Source organism: Dipteris shenzhenensis, chromosome 29, assembly GCF_047967505.1.
Source record: "Dipteris shenzhenensis isolate YYH24624 ecotype China chromosome 29, Dip_SZ_1.0, whole genome shotgun sequence".
NCBI lineage: Eukaryota > Viridiplantae > Streptophyta > Polypodiopsida > Gleicheniales > Dipteridaceae > Dipteris > Dipteris shenzhenensis.
This window is the reverse complement of record NC_141624.1, coordinates 46988934-47007258: the sequence shown is the minus strand read 5'-3', so window position 1 is coordinate 47007258 and position 18325 is coordinate 46988934. Positions and strand designations below refer to the sequence as shown.

At 40.9% G+C, this 18325-nt stretch overlaps 1 protein-coding gene across 3 annotated transcripts in view; it reads right to left on the bottom strand.

The window, feature by feature from the left end:
* Positions 1-14167, bottom strand: part of ATERDJ3A (DNAJ heat shock N-terminal domain-containing protein) — a 76197-nt gene extending 62030 nt beyond the window's left edge. For all 3 annotated transcript variants that reach the window (XM_087400730.1, XM_087400733.1, XM_087400732.1), the window contains exons 1-2: positions 14004-14167; positions 7341-7396 (exon numbers count right to left, since the gene is read on the bottom strand). In XM_087400730.1, coding sequence (XP_087256856.1) covers positions 7341-7396; positions 14004-14099 — 152 coding nt within the window. In that variant the 5' untranslated portion in view covers positions 14100-14167. The remainder of the gene's footprint in view (positions 1-7340; positions 7397-14003) is intronic.
* Between the last annotated feature and the right edge of the window lie 4158 nt (positions 14168-18325).

Below are 18325 nucleotides of genomic sequence, written 5' to 3'. Positions count from 1 at the left end.
CCAAGGTTTCAAGAGGAGGTCTGACACGGGGATGTGAATTTTCTAGATCTATGAATACCTTTTGCCTCAATCTAGTGTATTAATTCCAGGGGCCTAGGCAAGAAGATGAAGAGCAAGAGAAGGGTAAAAATCCCACTACTAAAAAAGGCCCCGTGGGCCACGTTTGGCAAGCTGGCTTGGGAAGCAAGTAAAGGAGTTAAAATTCACTTGGAGGCAATTTTCTAAACCAAAGGAAGGCAGAGAGGCAGGTCACGGGCTAGGGTATTCTAACAAATCACCTTACTCATTTTTGACTGCCGCAGCAATCCGTGTGTTGTTTGAAAGCTGCAAGGACTGCCAAAAGTTCCAAAACGAATTTGTTTTTGTGTCAGGGAGCCTCTAGAAAAAATCATTTTTCATCCAAGGCCAGTTGTTAGCTCGAGAGAGTTGCTTCCAAAATTCTCTATCAGACAGGTTGCATGGGGAGTCACCTCCTTTTCTTTGTCAGCTAGAGTATCCCAAGAAGACAGCAAAGGTTTGGCAATAGTAACACTGTGAGAACTGTGTGGCTGAGTTGGGCCACTAGTAAAAGCTCCAGTCTGTGTGGAAACTTTGTGTGTCTGAGGGATTGATGCTTGGACAGGAAAGAAGAGGGTGATTTTGTTGGAATTATAGCCATAATTCATGGCAGTGACCAATGTATGACTAATGAGTGGGTTAGGGGCACTTTTCCCTCACTTAGAGGTTTTTTCCCCTAACCACAGTTAGTGGGTTGGTTAGGTTTTGTCACCAAGACAAAACCCCCAATCTTGTAAGCTTTCTTACCCTTTTCTATTCAACTGTGTGTTGCTCTCTTGCACTCTCACTCTTGCTCTCTTGCTCTCACCTCTTCCTCTCTCCGTTCTCACATTTGGTATCAGAGCAAGTTGAAATCCTGGACCATCTCCCGGACCAGCTCCCTCAGCCTGTAGCCGCCACTCCTGTCCATACCATACTTGTGTTGCCCTGCAACAGATCTGGCATACATAGTACAGACAGATTCGCCCGTACAATTGACGTACCTAGTACCCGTACAGCTTCGTCCAACTCACCGTACAGTGGCCGTACAATTGCATACCCGCTACTACTGCTTCTGGTCGTTCATTTCGTACTGGTATGCGTAGTACAAGTCATACATGCCGTACAGTGTACGGTATCCGTACACTGCTCCAATCCGTACCTACTCGCTGATTCCTACCAACGCCGCCAACGCCATACACAATATGTACCTGTGCCATACCTAGTACAATTGGCGTACCTAGTACCCGTACAGCGTCATCCAATTCACCGTACAGTGGCCCTACAACTGCATACCCGCTACACGCCATACTGCTTCTGGTCGTTCATTCCGTACTAGTATCCGTACACTGCTCCAATCCGTACTTGCTCGTTGATTCCGTACCAGCGCCACCAACACTGTACACAATCTGTACCTCTGTCATACATGCTCACATTCGTACTATGTACAGCTCATCCGTACAGGTGTTTTGCAGGTAGATTTGGCCGAGTTTGTGTTGGGTTTATATGCTTTGGGGCTGTTGCATTTTTTAGCCTCTGATTGGCTGACACCAAGTTGTCAGTGGTGGGCAGATATTTCTTTGCAGCTTGCATCTATATCCCGAAAGGGGTTTGTGTTGTGCATCTCTACTCCCAGGAAGGGAAGTTAATTGTCTGAATTTGCTGCAATTTATTTGGCATTCATGGCCCGAAATAATCCCAACGATGTTTTTGGTGTCCTCACACAGGAGGATAAGTTGGATGGTACCAATTACTCTTTATGGAGTCTCATCCATATGAGTATGAGTCAAGTCTCTCTTCAGGAATGAAACTCTTGCATCATTGCGGGTTGCAAACATCCTCTCAAGAATATCCCAAGCTGCCTTAGAGGTCATACATGACGAAATATGCGGAATAATAAACCTCTCAATAGGAAGAGAAACCACAGATAGTGCTTGTGCATCACGAGAATCCCATCTCTTCTACTCCTATGTGGGAGCGACAACTAGCAGCAACTGCACGTAGTGCTTGCACCCTGTGCTTGTCCTCTACCTCTTCCTAGACCTTGTTGAGGAGGAGATCTCTCAGCACCTCACCAAACTTCAAGATTTACGAGAGCAATTGCTGAATACTGATGAGATCACTCCATATTCAAATATGGTTACTACCACTTTGAATTCTCTTCTTGAGTCTTACCTTGGTTTTCACACCTCATTGAACTTGTCTTTCTTGAGTCTTACCTTGGTTTTCACACCTCATTTAACTTGTCTTTGAGAGGGGGTGGCAACCATCTCACCTTTAATGAGTTGATAGGGCTTTTGTTGCAGGAAGAGCAGACACGGAAAAATATGGCCACGTGGGCAGGTGAACATGCTATGTTTTCAAAGTTCAAGCCAAGGGCAAAAGGGAAGCAGCATACAAATCAGCATGCAAATCAGTATAAGGCTGATTCCGGACAGCCTTCACAAAAGGCTAAGAGTGATGCAGAGAAGCCCAAGAAAAAGGGTAGATGTCATTACTGCAAAAAGCCCTGTCATTTACATTGATGAATGTAAGAAAAGGCTTGCCAAGGAGAAGAAAGAAAGATTCCGGTATGGCTGTCTCGGATACATCAGCCTCTCATGCACATGAAGGTGATGCTACAGCCAATTTGGTGGAAGAGGAACATTCCTTTTTGACTTGCAGTCATGATAGTCGTGTGGCTGTCCCAAATGTTACAGCCACTTTTGAGGAGGATGATTATGCTTTTTTGACTTGCAGTTATGACCCTTCTAAGGATGCATGCACTTTCAATGTCAATGAGACATTGAATAATTGGTATTGTGATAGTGGTGCCACCAAACATATCACTCCCAAGCAGTGTTAGTTTGATTCTCTACATCCACCACCCGCTACAAATGATTCTTCTTATTCAATTCCTGGTATTGGTGAGATTGTGCTTACAGCCCCAGATGGCACAAATTTCAGAATTCATGATGTGCTTTATGTGCCTAGAATCAAGAAAAATTTGCTTTCAATGTCCTCTCTCAATAAAAGAGAATTTCAGGTTGTCTTTGAGGATGACAAGAGTACAGTTCGACACAGAGAAGATGATTATGCCTTGAGACAATCTGACACACTGTTTAGTGGTCTTTTTCAGCTTGATGTTTTTGAGAAAAGACCAGATCATGCACTTGCAGTTTCTACTCCCACTTTTGCTATGCAGAATGCGGAGTTATGGCATGCTAGATATGACACATGTGAATTTTGGCAATTTGATGACACTTCAAAAGTTTCAAAGGGTCCATGCTTTACCTCCTTTGGAGTAACCCCCACCTCATACATGTGAAGGATGCATACTTGGCAAGATGCATAGGTTTCCCTTCAAGAAAGATGGTGCAGTAAGAGCTGCCCCATCAGTTACAGCTCATTCACAGTGATGTATGTGGTCCCATGAGGACTCCTGCCTTAGGGCCCGGGGGTTTACTTGTATTTTGTCTCCTTTATTAATGACTATTCGAGATACACTTGGGTGTATGGTCTAAAGGCAAAATCTGATGTGTTTTGACATTTTGTTGCCAAAGTTGAAAATGAGACAGGGCTCAAGGTACAGACACTCCGCACAAATAGAGGAGGGGAGTATATTTCTCATGCATTTAAGGCTTATTTGCTGGAAAAAGGCATTCATCATCAACTTATAGTGAGGCTTACTCCTCAGCAGAATCCTTCTGCTGAGAGGAAAAATCGCACTCTCATAGAGATGGATAGATGCATGCTTACGAGCAAGAAATTGCCTCACAAATTTTGGCTTGAAGGTCTCATGTGTGCCAATTATGTCTTGAATCGTGCTCCCATGAAGGCTTTGAAAACTGACACCATATGAAGCTTGGTATGGAAAGAAGCCTTCAGTGAATCATTTCCGTGTTTTTGGTTGTGTTGCATATGCCCATGTGCCCAAAGAGTTTTGTCATAAGCTGGAAGACAAGGCACTCAAATGTATTTTTGTTGGGTATAGCGTGGAATGCAAAGGATATCGTCTCTATGATCCTACTACATGCAAGATCTTTGTAAGTAGAGATGTGATTTTTTCTGAAATTCAGCTCATACACATGCTGAATTTGATATGCCACCTACTTCAGCCTCCACTGATGTCTTTGAAGGTTTATTACCCATTGCTTTGGGTTCTGGAGCTGATATGTGCTGGAATGATGCAATAATTGGAGTTTGACAGAGAAAGATAAACACAAAAGATGGCAATTCTTTATTCCAAGCTTCACAATACAAAAGCACTCCACTCACTCTAACAGATGCTCATCCCTACTGGGCTTGTTAGTGGTGTGTTCCTAACATCTGCGCACACGAAGCATGAAAAAATACCTATGTTCTATCAAAATATGAAGAGTGTGGAAACACCACGAGAGAAGTGGATAATTCTTTCAAGGGTGCTGCCATAGAGCCCCTCTGGCTAGACCAAAGGTCACCACCAAGATCCTCTTCCTTCTGACAAACGCGAATGCTCCTGCTGCTGGTCAAGAAAGGAGGGAAAAGGGGAGGTGGGGCGAGGGGGAATGGACAATGCGGGAGGGCGGAGGCAAAGAAGGGGGAAGGAAGGACGACATGATTCTATAAAATTTGTGGAGTGGTGGTTTTTGCAATTTGATGTGTTTATTTGGAACTGTTGCATCAGGAAGAAGGCATTGGCATTGTTGGAAAGATGCTTCCCATGTCAATGGCATAGGTTCCATGCAATGTACATATAGGAGGATTGTGTGAAAGAGCGAGGATTTGTGATTCACCGTCAATGAACCTGTGTTCTACAAAAAATTGACAACCCTTTGGGCAATCCAGCCGTAGTACAGTGGAAAAAACACCATCTTGTTAGATGATAGTGCTTACAAGCATCTCTAGAATCTAGAAGGTACTTGCCAAATCCTAGAGAAACTATGCAATCAAGACACAAAACATCTTACATGTTATCTTATTCAAGATGTTGCTAATTGGCTGAAATGGATCTATTCGCATCTGCGATGCTCTATCTATTAATGCATTCATTGCAGGTCCCCACCTTTGTGGTCGATATCACTATGTCAGAGAGAAGTTGCGGGGATGATCTACGTGTCCACACATGACAATGTTGTAGACATATTCACCAAAGCACTTCCTCGTGAGAAGTTTGAGGCATTTCGCAGAGCCCTGAACTTATCTCCTTTTGGTGATTGATCATTTACTCGTACATCATCACATTCGCACTGTAAAGGGGTGTTAGAATTATAGCCATAGTTCATGGCAGTGACCAATGTATGACTAATAAGTGGGTTAGGGCCACTTTTCCCTCATTTAGAGATTTCCCCCCCTAACCACAGTTCGTGGGTTGGTTAGGTTTGTCACTAAGACAAAAACCCCAATCTTGTAAGCTTTCTTATCCTTTTCTATTCAGCTGTGTGTTGCTCTCTTGCACTCTCACTCTTGCTCTCCTGCTCTCATATCTTCCTCTCTCCGTTCTCAAAGATTCTCCCTTGTAGGTGTTGATGGGATTTTTGAAACTGTTGGCCATGGATTATGTACTGGATTTAGATGCCTTTTTGAGCCAGGGATTGACTAGGTTGCTTGTGCCTGACAGTGTTGAGATTCAGTCGGGCTGTGTTTGGACAGGTGCAAAGGCTTTAGCCTTGCTGTAATTTTGCCTTCTGAATAAAGAAATAAAGAAATACTGAAAGGGGCGCCAAGTTTGGGGCCAATTGGGTGTCCGGTTTCTGAGCATGAGCAATCTAGCTCCCCATTGTGGATTCTGTGTTCTCTTTGTGTTACTGAAATTATTTTCTAAGTGGCGGAAATAATGGTACTTGCTGGTCAATATTTATTTACCGCCCTTTAGTTTATCTGAAGGCTGGTTTCATATCAATATCTAACAAGCCCTCACCTTTACAACGACATCTAGTTTCAATCTCAATATACACAAATCACAATTGACCTTTTGTTTTGGCAACAGAAAGGCCCACATGTTTACATATTCAGGATTCCCATAGGAGTGTTTGATATGTACGGGTACTCAAAATCCTCTCTCCAGAAACACTGCTGTCATTAAACCTACTTTGAGATGAGAAACTATATCAAATGAAGGTCTTGACAAAATTTTCAGACCCTCCTTGTAGAAATACGCAATTTACTAGATTCCCAAATCCTTGTTATTATGAGACAATCAGGTTCATCATGAAAACCAATGTGGATCTGTGGATATCCCGATTATACTTGTTGGGCACCGGTGTTTCATTAGAGACCAATCCAATGTAAATCACCTTCCAAATTTTTTATATTATTTGTTAAAAAGGCTTATCTGTGGTTTCCAATGGAATGAGCTCAGAGATAAGCTGAGTAGGTGGTCAGAAATTCCCCCCCTATGCCCTTTCTGTAGAAGTCAGGTGGAGACAAATCTGCATTTACTTTAGCATCTGCTGCAGTTAAATCTCTCTAGGTCAAGATATTCTACTGCATGAGTTTTTATATCCCTAGATGAATCCAGGAAGATTCCCAAACTCATCCTCTAAAAACACAACATAGTGCAGTTTCAATCTCACGATAGTCACTCATAAGATTGAAAAGCATAAACTAATGGAACTCTTATCTGGAGACAATGTATTCTGGGGGATACATATGGATTCTCTTCTACTTTTGCAAGCTGTTGGCCTCCTATCAGAAGGCTACAATCTCCTATATTCCCATCAGAGGTTAAACAAGAGATACTATAATTTCTCCAGTCTCAATCAGAGGTAAACACGATGTACTACACATTGTGTGGCATCTTACATGCTCTACCCCAATAGGAGTGCTTATTTGGTGCTGCTGGATATGTGCTCTCCCTCTGAGTCGAGGTGTGAGCTGCTGGAGTTCATCCTTAGTGATGACTGGTTCGTTGCTTTGTTTGGACCTCCTAGAGGTCTAAGTTCCCCCTACCTTCTTGTAAAGATAGTGTTTCACGTTTATACAACCTCCTGTTCTCACCTCCCCCCCCCCGCCCAAAAAAAGGTCTTATCTGCTGCTTCAGTCTCATTGCCTCTTTAGTGAGCCAAATGTAAAATCGATAGAAACTCAATCCATGATGCAAATTATTCTTGTGAGATACTAGGGGTACACGTAGGTGTTGAGGTGATTAGTTCAGCACATTATCCCTAATCTTATCAATTTACATTGTCCCTTTTATGTCAAATCCTACAAAACTGTAAGCTCTTTGAATATGTTTCCAACCACAGAATGGCATAACACAACAGAAAAAATTACACCACCTCTTTAGATTTACTCAAAATCTGCTACGCATTAAACAAGGAAAATACAGGCATACATCAACTAACCTGTGGAATGCCTTCTGGATATCCCGCTGACTGGCACCCTTTTCAACACCCAATATCTAATCAAACAAAAATACAAAAGTATAATCAACGACACTATGCTTCTTTTCAGTCCGATTGTTGTGCAATCATACTGCTTACATTTACAGTTTTTGTGAAAAACTGACGAGTCTGTACGGAAATATGTATAGATTATCAATCATCAAACAGGCATTTTCAGCAGAGGAATGAAAATATAGGACCATTCCCTGGCATGCCTTGATCCAGGTCTATTTAAATGATGGCATAACATTGGAGACCTTCCAACCTGCCCTTCAGAAAATCATTGCACTTATTATCCTAAAACTTAGTCACAGAATTGTATGCATGGAAACAACAGCTATTGTTTATATGACCACGATCTGACCAAGAGTCCACCTCAGAGACCTTGCCAAGCGTACTTCTCACATCTGCTATTGAAACAAAATTCTGGACAAAAATCTGCCACACTTCTCATAAAGCCTCAAAAAAGCAATGCTCTATGAAGATCTTATCTGAATAGTGTGTCAAGATTATCAATCACATGTCTTTCAAGATATACCTTCATGAAATTAAATATATCCAATCTTACAAATTAAATCTCTCTAAAAAATGAGCAAAAGAACAAAGGAGAGAAAAAGAGGATCCTAAAAACAGTACTTAAATCCATATGACCTCCAAAAATAGTAGAAATCTAACAACTAAAAGAGAATTCCCCAATTTGGATTCTAATTCTATGCTCAAGGATCCTAAAAAGCATCGTAAACAAACCAAAGCCCAAATTTCAAGGATATAACGACTACAACATAGAACGGACGGGGGTTTCTTCATTACTGCTCGTGTTATAGCCCTTCCGGAGGATTAAATTACTAAATTGAGGGATAAAAGCACTCTTACTTGTCCAAAAATAAGAGAACCTATAAAATTGGGAAGTGATCACTCCATACTTAGCCACATCAACGATGTTTGAGTTAATTTGAGGTATGTTTTCATTTATCATAGATAGCAACTTCTAAACCATAAGAATACTAGCATCTAATGAGCCACAATAGCTAAAAAGTTAAGTTCACAAAATTCACAAGGACACCAAAAGAGTTTGAATCTTTGTACATGAAATCTTTAAATTTGGAACGTCTAGGACACATAAGCCATCTATTAACCTCGTAACCTAATTGAGCTTATAAAGAACGATTGGACAAGTCTAAAAGGAGATCAATCATTGCATAAACTCAAATTCATAAGTAAAAAATAGAAGTTTTCTAAAAAAACAACACAATTAATGCTCATGGGAATCCAATGGTTCTTTTGAATAAAGAGTCCCCTAGAGTTATGAACGAATTTAACAGAAGAGAGTTTAACAACAAAGGACATCTTCAGCAAAACTTTTGTGTACCTTTTTTTAAAAATCAAGGTCTTGATTTTTAGATTTTAGCAAATAGAAATCAAAATGCATGGCTGACAAGCTTTTATATGGATGATTTCAAATCCTAAAACCTCTCTTAGTATATAGAGTGTAGTACAATCAACTATTTCAGGCGACTGGAGTTTAAACATTTTCTATTTTAGGACTTTTGATTTTGTTCTTAGGTTTGGTACAATTGTAATCGTGCCACATATACCATACGTTCTATATGGTCCATGACGATAAGTACAAACATGTATGCAACTATGGATGCCTCATCCTCCAAAAAGAGAGAGCTATCACTATCAAAGTTACGAACCAATGGACTAGTCTTAGTTTTAATATATTGTTGCGCGCATGTGTGTGTGTGTGCGTGCGTGCGCGTCACGCGTGTGTACGTGCAACTACTTGCCACTTGCCAAGGACTATGCATATCCACACTCAGATCATTCTCCACTTTGGTTAAAACTATCATTTCATGAGTTGTAAAATGATAGGCTGCCTGACCAAAGGTTGCTTATTGTAAATAAGTTATTCGCAGCATGAGGCATACAACGACATGGCTGGGAATGCCATTGCACCTCTTTCAGTGCAGAGTCTGATAAATGTTGAATATGCATGGCCTGCATTTATCACTCATATGCACTATGTAATTTGTGAATATGGGAAGAACTACATGCACCATATTCAGGAAGATGTTGCCAAGGCTAAAAACATATGTCAGGTTTTGAAAGAAATCAGTCCCTTGAAGGATTAATCTCCAATTGAGGGTGCTCGTCTATGTCAGGTTAGGCATCTTTTACAATGCAATGATCACAAGAAATTTGAAAAATGGGAAGCTAAAGCCAGATAAAGACTGCTTGTCTAAGGAACTTTTCAAAAGTCTACGTCATAAAAGACAATGTGAAAACATTTGCCGGGTTAAAAATGCTGATGGTAACTGGACCACCTCATGAGCACAATTAAGCCAGGCCTGTATGAGCCACTATGCCAAACGATTCGGGCATGTTTATTTCCTATCACAGGATGTATTGTCGACAAGAAGAGATTCTTCGACATGTGTGTCCAATTATGCCACATGGAACAGGCCATGCAGCTTGAGGCACCTTTCAAAGAAAGAGAGTTGACAGATGCAATAAGGTCATGTGGCAAATGGAAGTCTTTGTACTAGAATGGACTCACTGTAGAGTTTTTTCTCGAGGATTGGGATGCCCTTTCACCTACATTGTTACATACGATCAATTATACCTGGGAAACTCAGTAAATGCTAGCTAGTTGGAGAAAAGAGTTGGTCAAATTATTCCTTAAGAAACACCAGAGTGAATCTTGTGCTGACTAGAGGCCCATTACACTTATGCCAGTTCTCCACAAGCTTGTTGCTAAGATGGTGGTCGACTTTCAAAGGTTTCCTACATGATGCCTAGTATGGGTTCATTCCCCGCAGACATATTACCGATAATATTGCTAATGCTTATGTTGGGATAGAATATGCAAAGTATACTCAAGAAGATGTTCTCTTGTTACAAGTGGATATTGCTAAAGCTTTCGACTCTGTACAATAGGATTTCATCAGACTATGTGGGTTTGAGAAAATGATGCAGCTATCAGTTATTGGCTATATCATGATAGTAAAGCTGCTGGCATTCTTTCTCGAGATCTAACTGATGATTAGACTCTCCGACGTTCAGTATTTCCAAGGGGGGCTCTCCGTGCATTGTTATATGCAATAGCTACTCATCCCATGCTTCTTTACATGGATCACCTCGTTGCTACAAGGAGCTTGCATGGATTAGAGATGCATGGAGGGAGGTCGATGATTGCACATATGCTGATGACTGTTTCTTCACTCCCAAGAGCACAGAAAAGGATCTTGCTCAGCTCATGAGTGCTTTATCATTGTATGCTTTGGCAGCTGGTTTGCAAGTGAACTTTCAAAAATCTAAGTTTCTACCACTACATGCAAAAGACTGGCATAGCATTCTATGGCCTATTTCATCTATGCACCTCATGCATCATCTTGGTTATCCATTGGGGTGGACAGTTACTAACCGTTGGCAAACAGATTGGGTTTTTACCAAGCTGAAAAAGAAGTTGGAATATTAAAAGTTAGCCACTTGGCTATTACATGTCCAACCCTTTTTAGTTGCATATATACAGCTCTTTTTGCCGCTGATGATGTTTACCAGGCAAGATATTACTTGTTTCATGTCTACTATCCTGAAGGATTTTTGACGTTCCAACATGGTCATATGCATTGTTTTTTTTTTAAGCCGAATGTTAGAAAATTAGGCGCTCATTTGGGACAAAGAAGTGCCAAATCCCTCCAATATAGCAGTACTACCTCCTCGAGATCCCCTCGAGATATCTGGTATATAAAATGCATGGTGCGGATATACTTACAGGTGAGTTGGGCGCCCTTGGCATTCATTTTTTCTGGGAAAATCTACGTTCATTGCCAAAACCTGCCAAATTTTGACAACCTATATCTTTTGATTGACAAATCCAAATGGGGTCATGTAGCATATCAAAAAAAATGGCAAGGCATAATTTTGATATTTAGCATTTTATGAATTTATGGCTAATTTTTTCGACCAAGTTTAGAGCATGATCACCCAATTAAGGCTATCATTTTGCAAGGGTGAGGATAATAGCATGGCCCAACTACGCGCTCCTTTTCCAAGGGGGTTCTTTGAAAAAATTTTGGTTATAAAGGGCCTGAGAATACTTTCCTTTGAGCACCTTTGCTCACCCAGGATGCATGGGGGACTGAATATTCTTAATATTCACACATTCTGGCCCACAAAGGGAAAATGATGCTTGAGTTTATGCAAGGTGATCAGCCATGGATCATCATCATGTGTGGATTTGCATTTGACTACTGCTGCCTTCAGCCATTTTTACTAGAAGCACGTTTTGTCTCATCTTAAATAGCATGGTTGGGATGCTCTTGATAGTAACTATTTACGTGCAGCGAGCATGCATTGGTCGAAGGTGTTTGCAAATCTTTGGCCATGCAGGAGCCCAAACACTCATATTTTCTTTGGTCCAAAGGGATTCACGCTGTGGGAGATGTGCTTCATGAAACTGGTATGGTGATGTCTTTTCCTGCAGCAGCAGTCAGGCAATTTGGCTTGGGACAGTATTATAGATCCCTTAAGCATACATTGTCACAGATGCTTCATGATTTTCACTCAGTCCTTGTCTTAATCTCTCACATCATCTCAAAGATTAGGCTCTTCATTCAGATGATTTTGGCTACTCTCCCTCAGTATTGGCTGGTATAACGGTTGCTAAGTTGTAAAAGTTTTGTTGCCGTCCCCTTTGATTTGAGCACATGCAAACCGTATTTGGTATATGACTCGTAGTGCATCGTGGTGGCAAAAATGATTGCAGCAACTTTGGGCTTCCAAACTCCCGCTTCGTTAACAAGTTTTCTTATGGTGCAATACACTTGGCATCCTTTCGTTTGGCAAGATACTGGTATGTCAACGTATTGCTCCTACTACTTGTCCCAGATGTATGGCCCAGAGAGAGTCCATGGCTCATCTATTCTAGCATTACCCTTGACTCGTAACTTCTACGTTTTGCTGTAGTAGCTTTTATGAGCACATTTCCCTACTGCTTGCTTTTCTAGTTATTCGAGGCCCACCCTATCAGGCATAGTTTTGGACTCTATGGAAAGACAAAAATAATAGTCTCGTGATCCCTACCTAGCTAAGTTCCATTTCTTTCGGAAATCTCTGCTACAATCGTTATTTGATTCTCTGCGTGCGCGATCTGCATTATCTTTTGATGACATCTTTTGATGTTGATCTTTCTATATGTGTGAGCGTGCTTGTGTGTATGATATAAATAAATAAATGGCTTTTAATAGACATGAATCCTTAGAAGAGAAAGTCGCAACCTAGTGCCTTTTAAGAAAGCTCCCTTAGAAAATGATAAGAAGAGCCGCAATATAACCAGTAACAACATGTCCTGAAGAATTATAAACGAAAAGAGCAAACTTTTTAGTGCAACACAAGGATTCAAAACCAGATTTTGTCATCGCAAGGTTTCAAATCTCCAATCAAAGAATCCCGTTTATGGACTTTCCTAGCTTCCCAAACGCTCTTGAAAATTGTGAAAGCAATATAATAAGTCTAACCTACATAAAGCATACTACTACTATGCATATTGTTAGCTAACACAGATTACTTAGGTGGTATGAATGGGACTGAGAAATTGAGAGAAAAAAGAGCCAAGGCAAAAAAGGAGTTGATAACAAACAAAACTAAGAGTAGAAGAGAATGAAAAAAATAAGAACTTCATAAGCAAAGCTACGCTTTATAAGAAAACAAGTCTTTCAAGATCTCTCTGATTTACTAGACAATTGTTGAACAGGGCATTGCTAATCAAGTCAGGATCAAGAGAGTAAGCCGAGTCTGGCCGATCCGACTAAGGGTATGTCGAAGGAGTGACAACATCGGCGCTATGCATTCATCATCGACATACAAGCCACCTTTTTTCAAGGCCCTCCTAGTGATTTTCGATGCATTGGAGGATGAAGCAGATTTCTTTTTCGGCGCATCCCTGGTCTTTGGATAATACATTTTCTTGTACCTACCATGGTGTTGTGCCTTTGATGGCACATCCGGGAGTAGCCAAAAATGGAGGCGGTCGCTGAGCCAATAACACGCAAAGATCGACGCACATGTGGGATACCGGATGATCACCACGCCCATACCCGGGGATCCCGAAACAATGGCTTCGGTAAGCGTCACAGGTGTTTAGCAGGTTTATTAAGATTGAGTGGTAACCGAGATATACAAAGCCGAGATTTGCTGGTCAGCTTTGACGCAATGTACTGATGATGAATGTTGGGTTGATGGCATCGTGATGCAAGCAAGGGGGCGAGGGGGACTCATCATCGTGCTCTTGACCCGTTGCTTGCCTTGGGAACCCTACCCTAGGCATCGGCGCCATGGCTCACCAAAGCTTCCCCTTGGAGCAGGATGACCCAAACTGATCCAAGTGCCTTTACACTCTTCCTCCTTGCTGTAACGTTGAGAGCTGGCTCCAGGTCTGAGAGTGGCCATTCCGAATTGGAAATTGGCCAGGGGCTGTCGCATGCCATTGCCAGCCAAATAAGCTTTCGCGTTCAGACTACAATCACACTTTGAAAGCGCGACAGAGCGGGCACGGTAAGCGAGCACAAACAGCGAGCTTCCAAACTTTCCATCTCATCAAATGATCGAAGAGAGGCTTACTTTATATAAGTCGTTCGCTTCGATAGCATAGCTGAATAAAAGTACGAGAAGCAGCAGGAAGGCTGATCGGACGTGTGAGCCGCAAGCATTCTCCATGCGCTATCGCAGAGATTCTAAAGATGATCGTGAGCTCTCTTGTATCGGATGAATCCGGCGTCCTGCGGTTGCTGGCGAGAGAAGAAATACTCTTTTGTTTGCAGAGTGCACCATTTTCCTACGTGTCACGCGTCTTCCCTCGCCACGGGATCCCACCAACCAAATTTTGACACCTCATCAAACGGTGTCCGGAAGTCGGTTAAAAACGGGAATACTACTTTGCTTAGGCAGGTTCAACCACGTGTCATGCTCTATCTAGTTCTAGTTGTCTTAAGGGTTAGTAATCCTTTCAATTAGTGTTGATTAACTAGTAGCGCATGACCAGCCTCCCCTACAATATGTTTACATTTTGAATGTCTTTGAAGAAACACAAATAGTTCTATTTTGAGAATTTTTTGGGAGCCATCAATGTAGCTATATACAATTCTCCTAATTTAATATTGTAGCTACTCATTACCATTTGAACATAGAAATTGTAGTTGTGATATATCTATCAAGCTTTTGCAAGCTATGACCTACTTCTTCTTGTATATTAGCATCTCGCAATCCCAAAGATTGAGTCTATAGTTTTAATTTTTTTATGGCACACAATAATTGCTAATTTGGAAGACTTTTAATTTTAAAAAGAGGTAGCAAACGAATTAGGAGCATTCTAGACATGAGACGGTCCATCGAATCTGATCCTCTTTGTAAATATCAAGGGTAGTGCTTTTATTATTTATGATAGACAAAAATGATTCTTTTTTATAAATGCAGTTGAATAAATACATGAATAAGGCATTACTTCCATGAGCTTGCAAGTTCTGTCTTTGATGATATGGAAGTAATATGGTTGTGACCTTTAAGCTCGACCACAATCACACGAATTTTGATGTTATCGTCCTTCGATTTTGCATCCACCATGGTCATTTCTTTCAATACCGAAGCAGTTGATCACCATCAAACACATCCATTAAAAAAGAGATGGTTGGTTCGGAGCTCATTAGTTTACTTAAGTACAGCAAATTACTTATAGTGTAATTATTCAAATATTGACCAATAGCATGCCCTTTCCCTTTCAAAATAAGAAATTTTGTAAATTTTGAGGGTATAGCAAGTTGAATGATGAGAAACATTCATAAGGCCTGCCCGAGATCGAAAAAGAAAACGAATTGGATGCATAGCATGGAAAAGAGGGCTGAAAGCGCAAAGAGATAGAGAGAAGGGGGGAGATGAATTGGAGAGAGAGAGTGAGGGGGGAGAGAGAGAGAGTAAAAAATAGTAACTGAAAGTTTGTAAATGTCATGACAAAATATGAAGAGGGGAGAGGAGAAGAGTGGAGATGAGGAGAGAGGGCACAGCTACAAAGCACACCACAAATGACTAACTGTACACTAGATTTAGTTGAAATTGTAGAATATATTGTTGTTGGCTGTGATTCATCAAAGTAATCTGTTTCTAACAATAGTTTTTTGAGCAATATAGCCTCACATGCACTTGTAGTCAGTGCTCTATATTCTACTTTAGTCAAAGACAAAGAAACAGTTGGCTATTTGTTTGACAACCATGCTATAGCACCTTGGCCAAGGAAAAATGCATATCCCTGTGTGGATCTCCTGGTCTCATGATCTTCGACATAGTCACTATCATAGTATCCATGCAATCTTGAATGACTTCGTCTGTATTCTATTCCAAATTGTCTCGTACCTTTTATGAAAAAAAAAAAAATATCTTGTACCTCTAATGTATCACAAGACTCTTTTGGCTGCATTCCAGTGAGACTGTTTTGGATTTGCCATAAACTGTGCTAGTGAGCTTACTGCATAACAAATATCTGGCCGTGTGATAGTCAGATATATAAGAAATCTGATGGGCTGCCGATAGTACCTGTCATTGACTATAGGCTTTTTTGAATCTTTTGTAAGTTTCAAACTCTGTTCCATGGGAGTGGCTGCAATCTTGCAATCTGCCATATGAAACTTCTTCAGGAAACTATCAACATATTTCAACTGACTCATAAAGGTGCTGCCTGAATCTCTCCAGAACTCAATACCAAGACAATCGTGCATAAGTCCAAGATCTTTCATGTCGAACTCTGCAGATAAGTCTTGTTTCAATTTCTTGATTAAGCTATCATTGCTTCCGGTCACAATCAGATCATCTACGTACAAAAGTGCAATAGTAATGTCTTCCCCTTGAATTTTATAGTAGAGAGTATGATCTGCATTGGACTTTATGTATTCCAGATTAGCAAAATACTTGTCTATTCTGCTGTACCAACTTTTGGGTGCTTGCTTTAAGCCGTAGAGACTTTTCTTGAGATGGCAAACCTGATTCTCTTTCTCTGGTTCAACAGAATCTGCTGGTTATTGCATGTAGACTTCCTCGTCTAGGTAACCATTAAGAAAAGTATTCTTGACATTGAGCTAGTACACATTCCATCTGCTAAGTGTCGCTGGTGATATCAAGTACCGTATGGAATCCATCTTTGCTACTGGAGCATAAGTCTCATCATAATCTTGACCGTACAACTATGCAAATTCTTTTGCAAAAAGTATGGCTTTGTATCTTTCAATGCTTCCATCTAGATTGTACTTCACTTTGTATACCCATTTGTTTGCTATGGCCTTCTTGCCTGGTGGAAGGTCACATAATTCCCAAGTGTTATTCTTGTACAAAGCTTCCATTTCTTCATTCATAGTAGTTTGTCATTCTGGCTTGTCAACTGCATCTTTGAAGGGTGCACTGGCTATTATGTAGCCATGATGGTAGTCATAAGAGCATAATTGGTGGTTTCAACTTGAATTGCTTTGCCTTTCTTAGCATATGCAATGGTCTAGGTGTAGACTCATCGACATACTCCCATTTGTCTTGAAGTACAAGAATGGTCTCCATTTGGTATTTCCATTTGTCGTAATTGGAGTTGTCTAGCTTAGAAGATACCTCCAGATTGAGGTTGCTAGTCATAGACATGGTGCAAGAAATGTACTCAAAGTGTATGTGAAATCACTGTCTAAATCAACTGCAATACACTGACTATATCAAAGTGAAATCTGAACTGTTGGTGAAGATAGAACTGCAATATATAATCCAATCTGTTACAAGGCCTGTGGCAAATGATGTTGGGAATAGCCAAGAGGCTTTACAAGGCTTGAATAAAGTGCACAATGCCGAAAAATGGCCACATAGGATTTACAATGATGGCATGTGTGTCTGAAATTAATTCATGTGCTATCTATCCACCAATCAATTGGTAAATGACTATGAACACTTGAAAGTCTGTTCTCATTGAACTGTCGAACGCTAGGTTTCAGGTAATGTGATGCTATGAAACCATGAGCAAAGGGATTGAATCCGAGTAGGAACTATTTAGGAATTTTTTGGCATGGCTTCGATTGACTACTTTGGAATTCTCTCCGCTATGGATGATCTAATCTACTCTGACTAGATCTAGACCAACCGTCGAGCGATATAAAAACATCAAATAATTCATTTTCTTTGTTTGTTTTAGGTGTTGGGCAAAAGCATCGATGTAGAGGCTAATGTGCATGCAAGAAGTGGATTTGTGAGTGATCGAGAGATTGAGATCGATTGAGTGAGCATCCTTTCATTCCGTTGATGAAAGAGATTTTCCACCCATTGTTCTTTTTTTGTGTGTCAGAAAGAGATAGGGAGAGAAAGAAAGGTAGATTGAGAGAGATCCTTGTTCTAGAGAATGAGAGATAAATTTTGAGAAGAGAGAGAGGGAGAGAGAGATTCTGCTATTTTTTGCTTCTAAGACTTAAACAGAGAAGGTAGAGCCCTGGCACTCAACAAGCAACTGGCCAGCATCAACTTGCTTCTCTAACGTGGCATTCTCAATAGTTGGCCAACTCCAGCTTCAAAAGACTTCGTTAACAAAGAGCCCTAAGCTGTTTGTCAGCTCTTTTCCATGGCTAACCTCAAATGCCATAGCGGATTCTTCATCAACTGACGACCATCTCATGAGCTTTACTACACGACTGCAAGCACCTACCAGCTAGGCTACTCCAACAATAGCCTCTTGCAATGTCTCAGGTTGTCCACCAGCTCCAATGACCTCTACACATAGTGCCATTGACACAGGGCTACAGCTGACTATCTCTCCTGCTAAGGCGACTAAAGTGGCTCCAACATCCTCAATACGGCTGGCAAACTGGCGTCTCCATCCAACAACTACAATGGCAAGCTCCTAAATGAGGTAGCTCTCAATGAAACTATGCAACTAA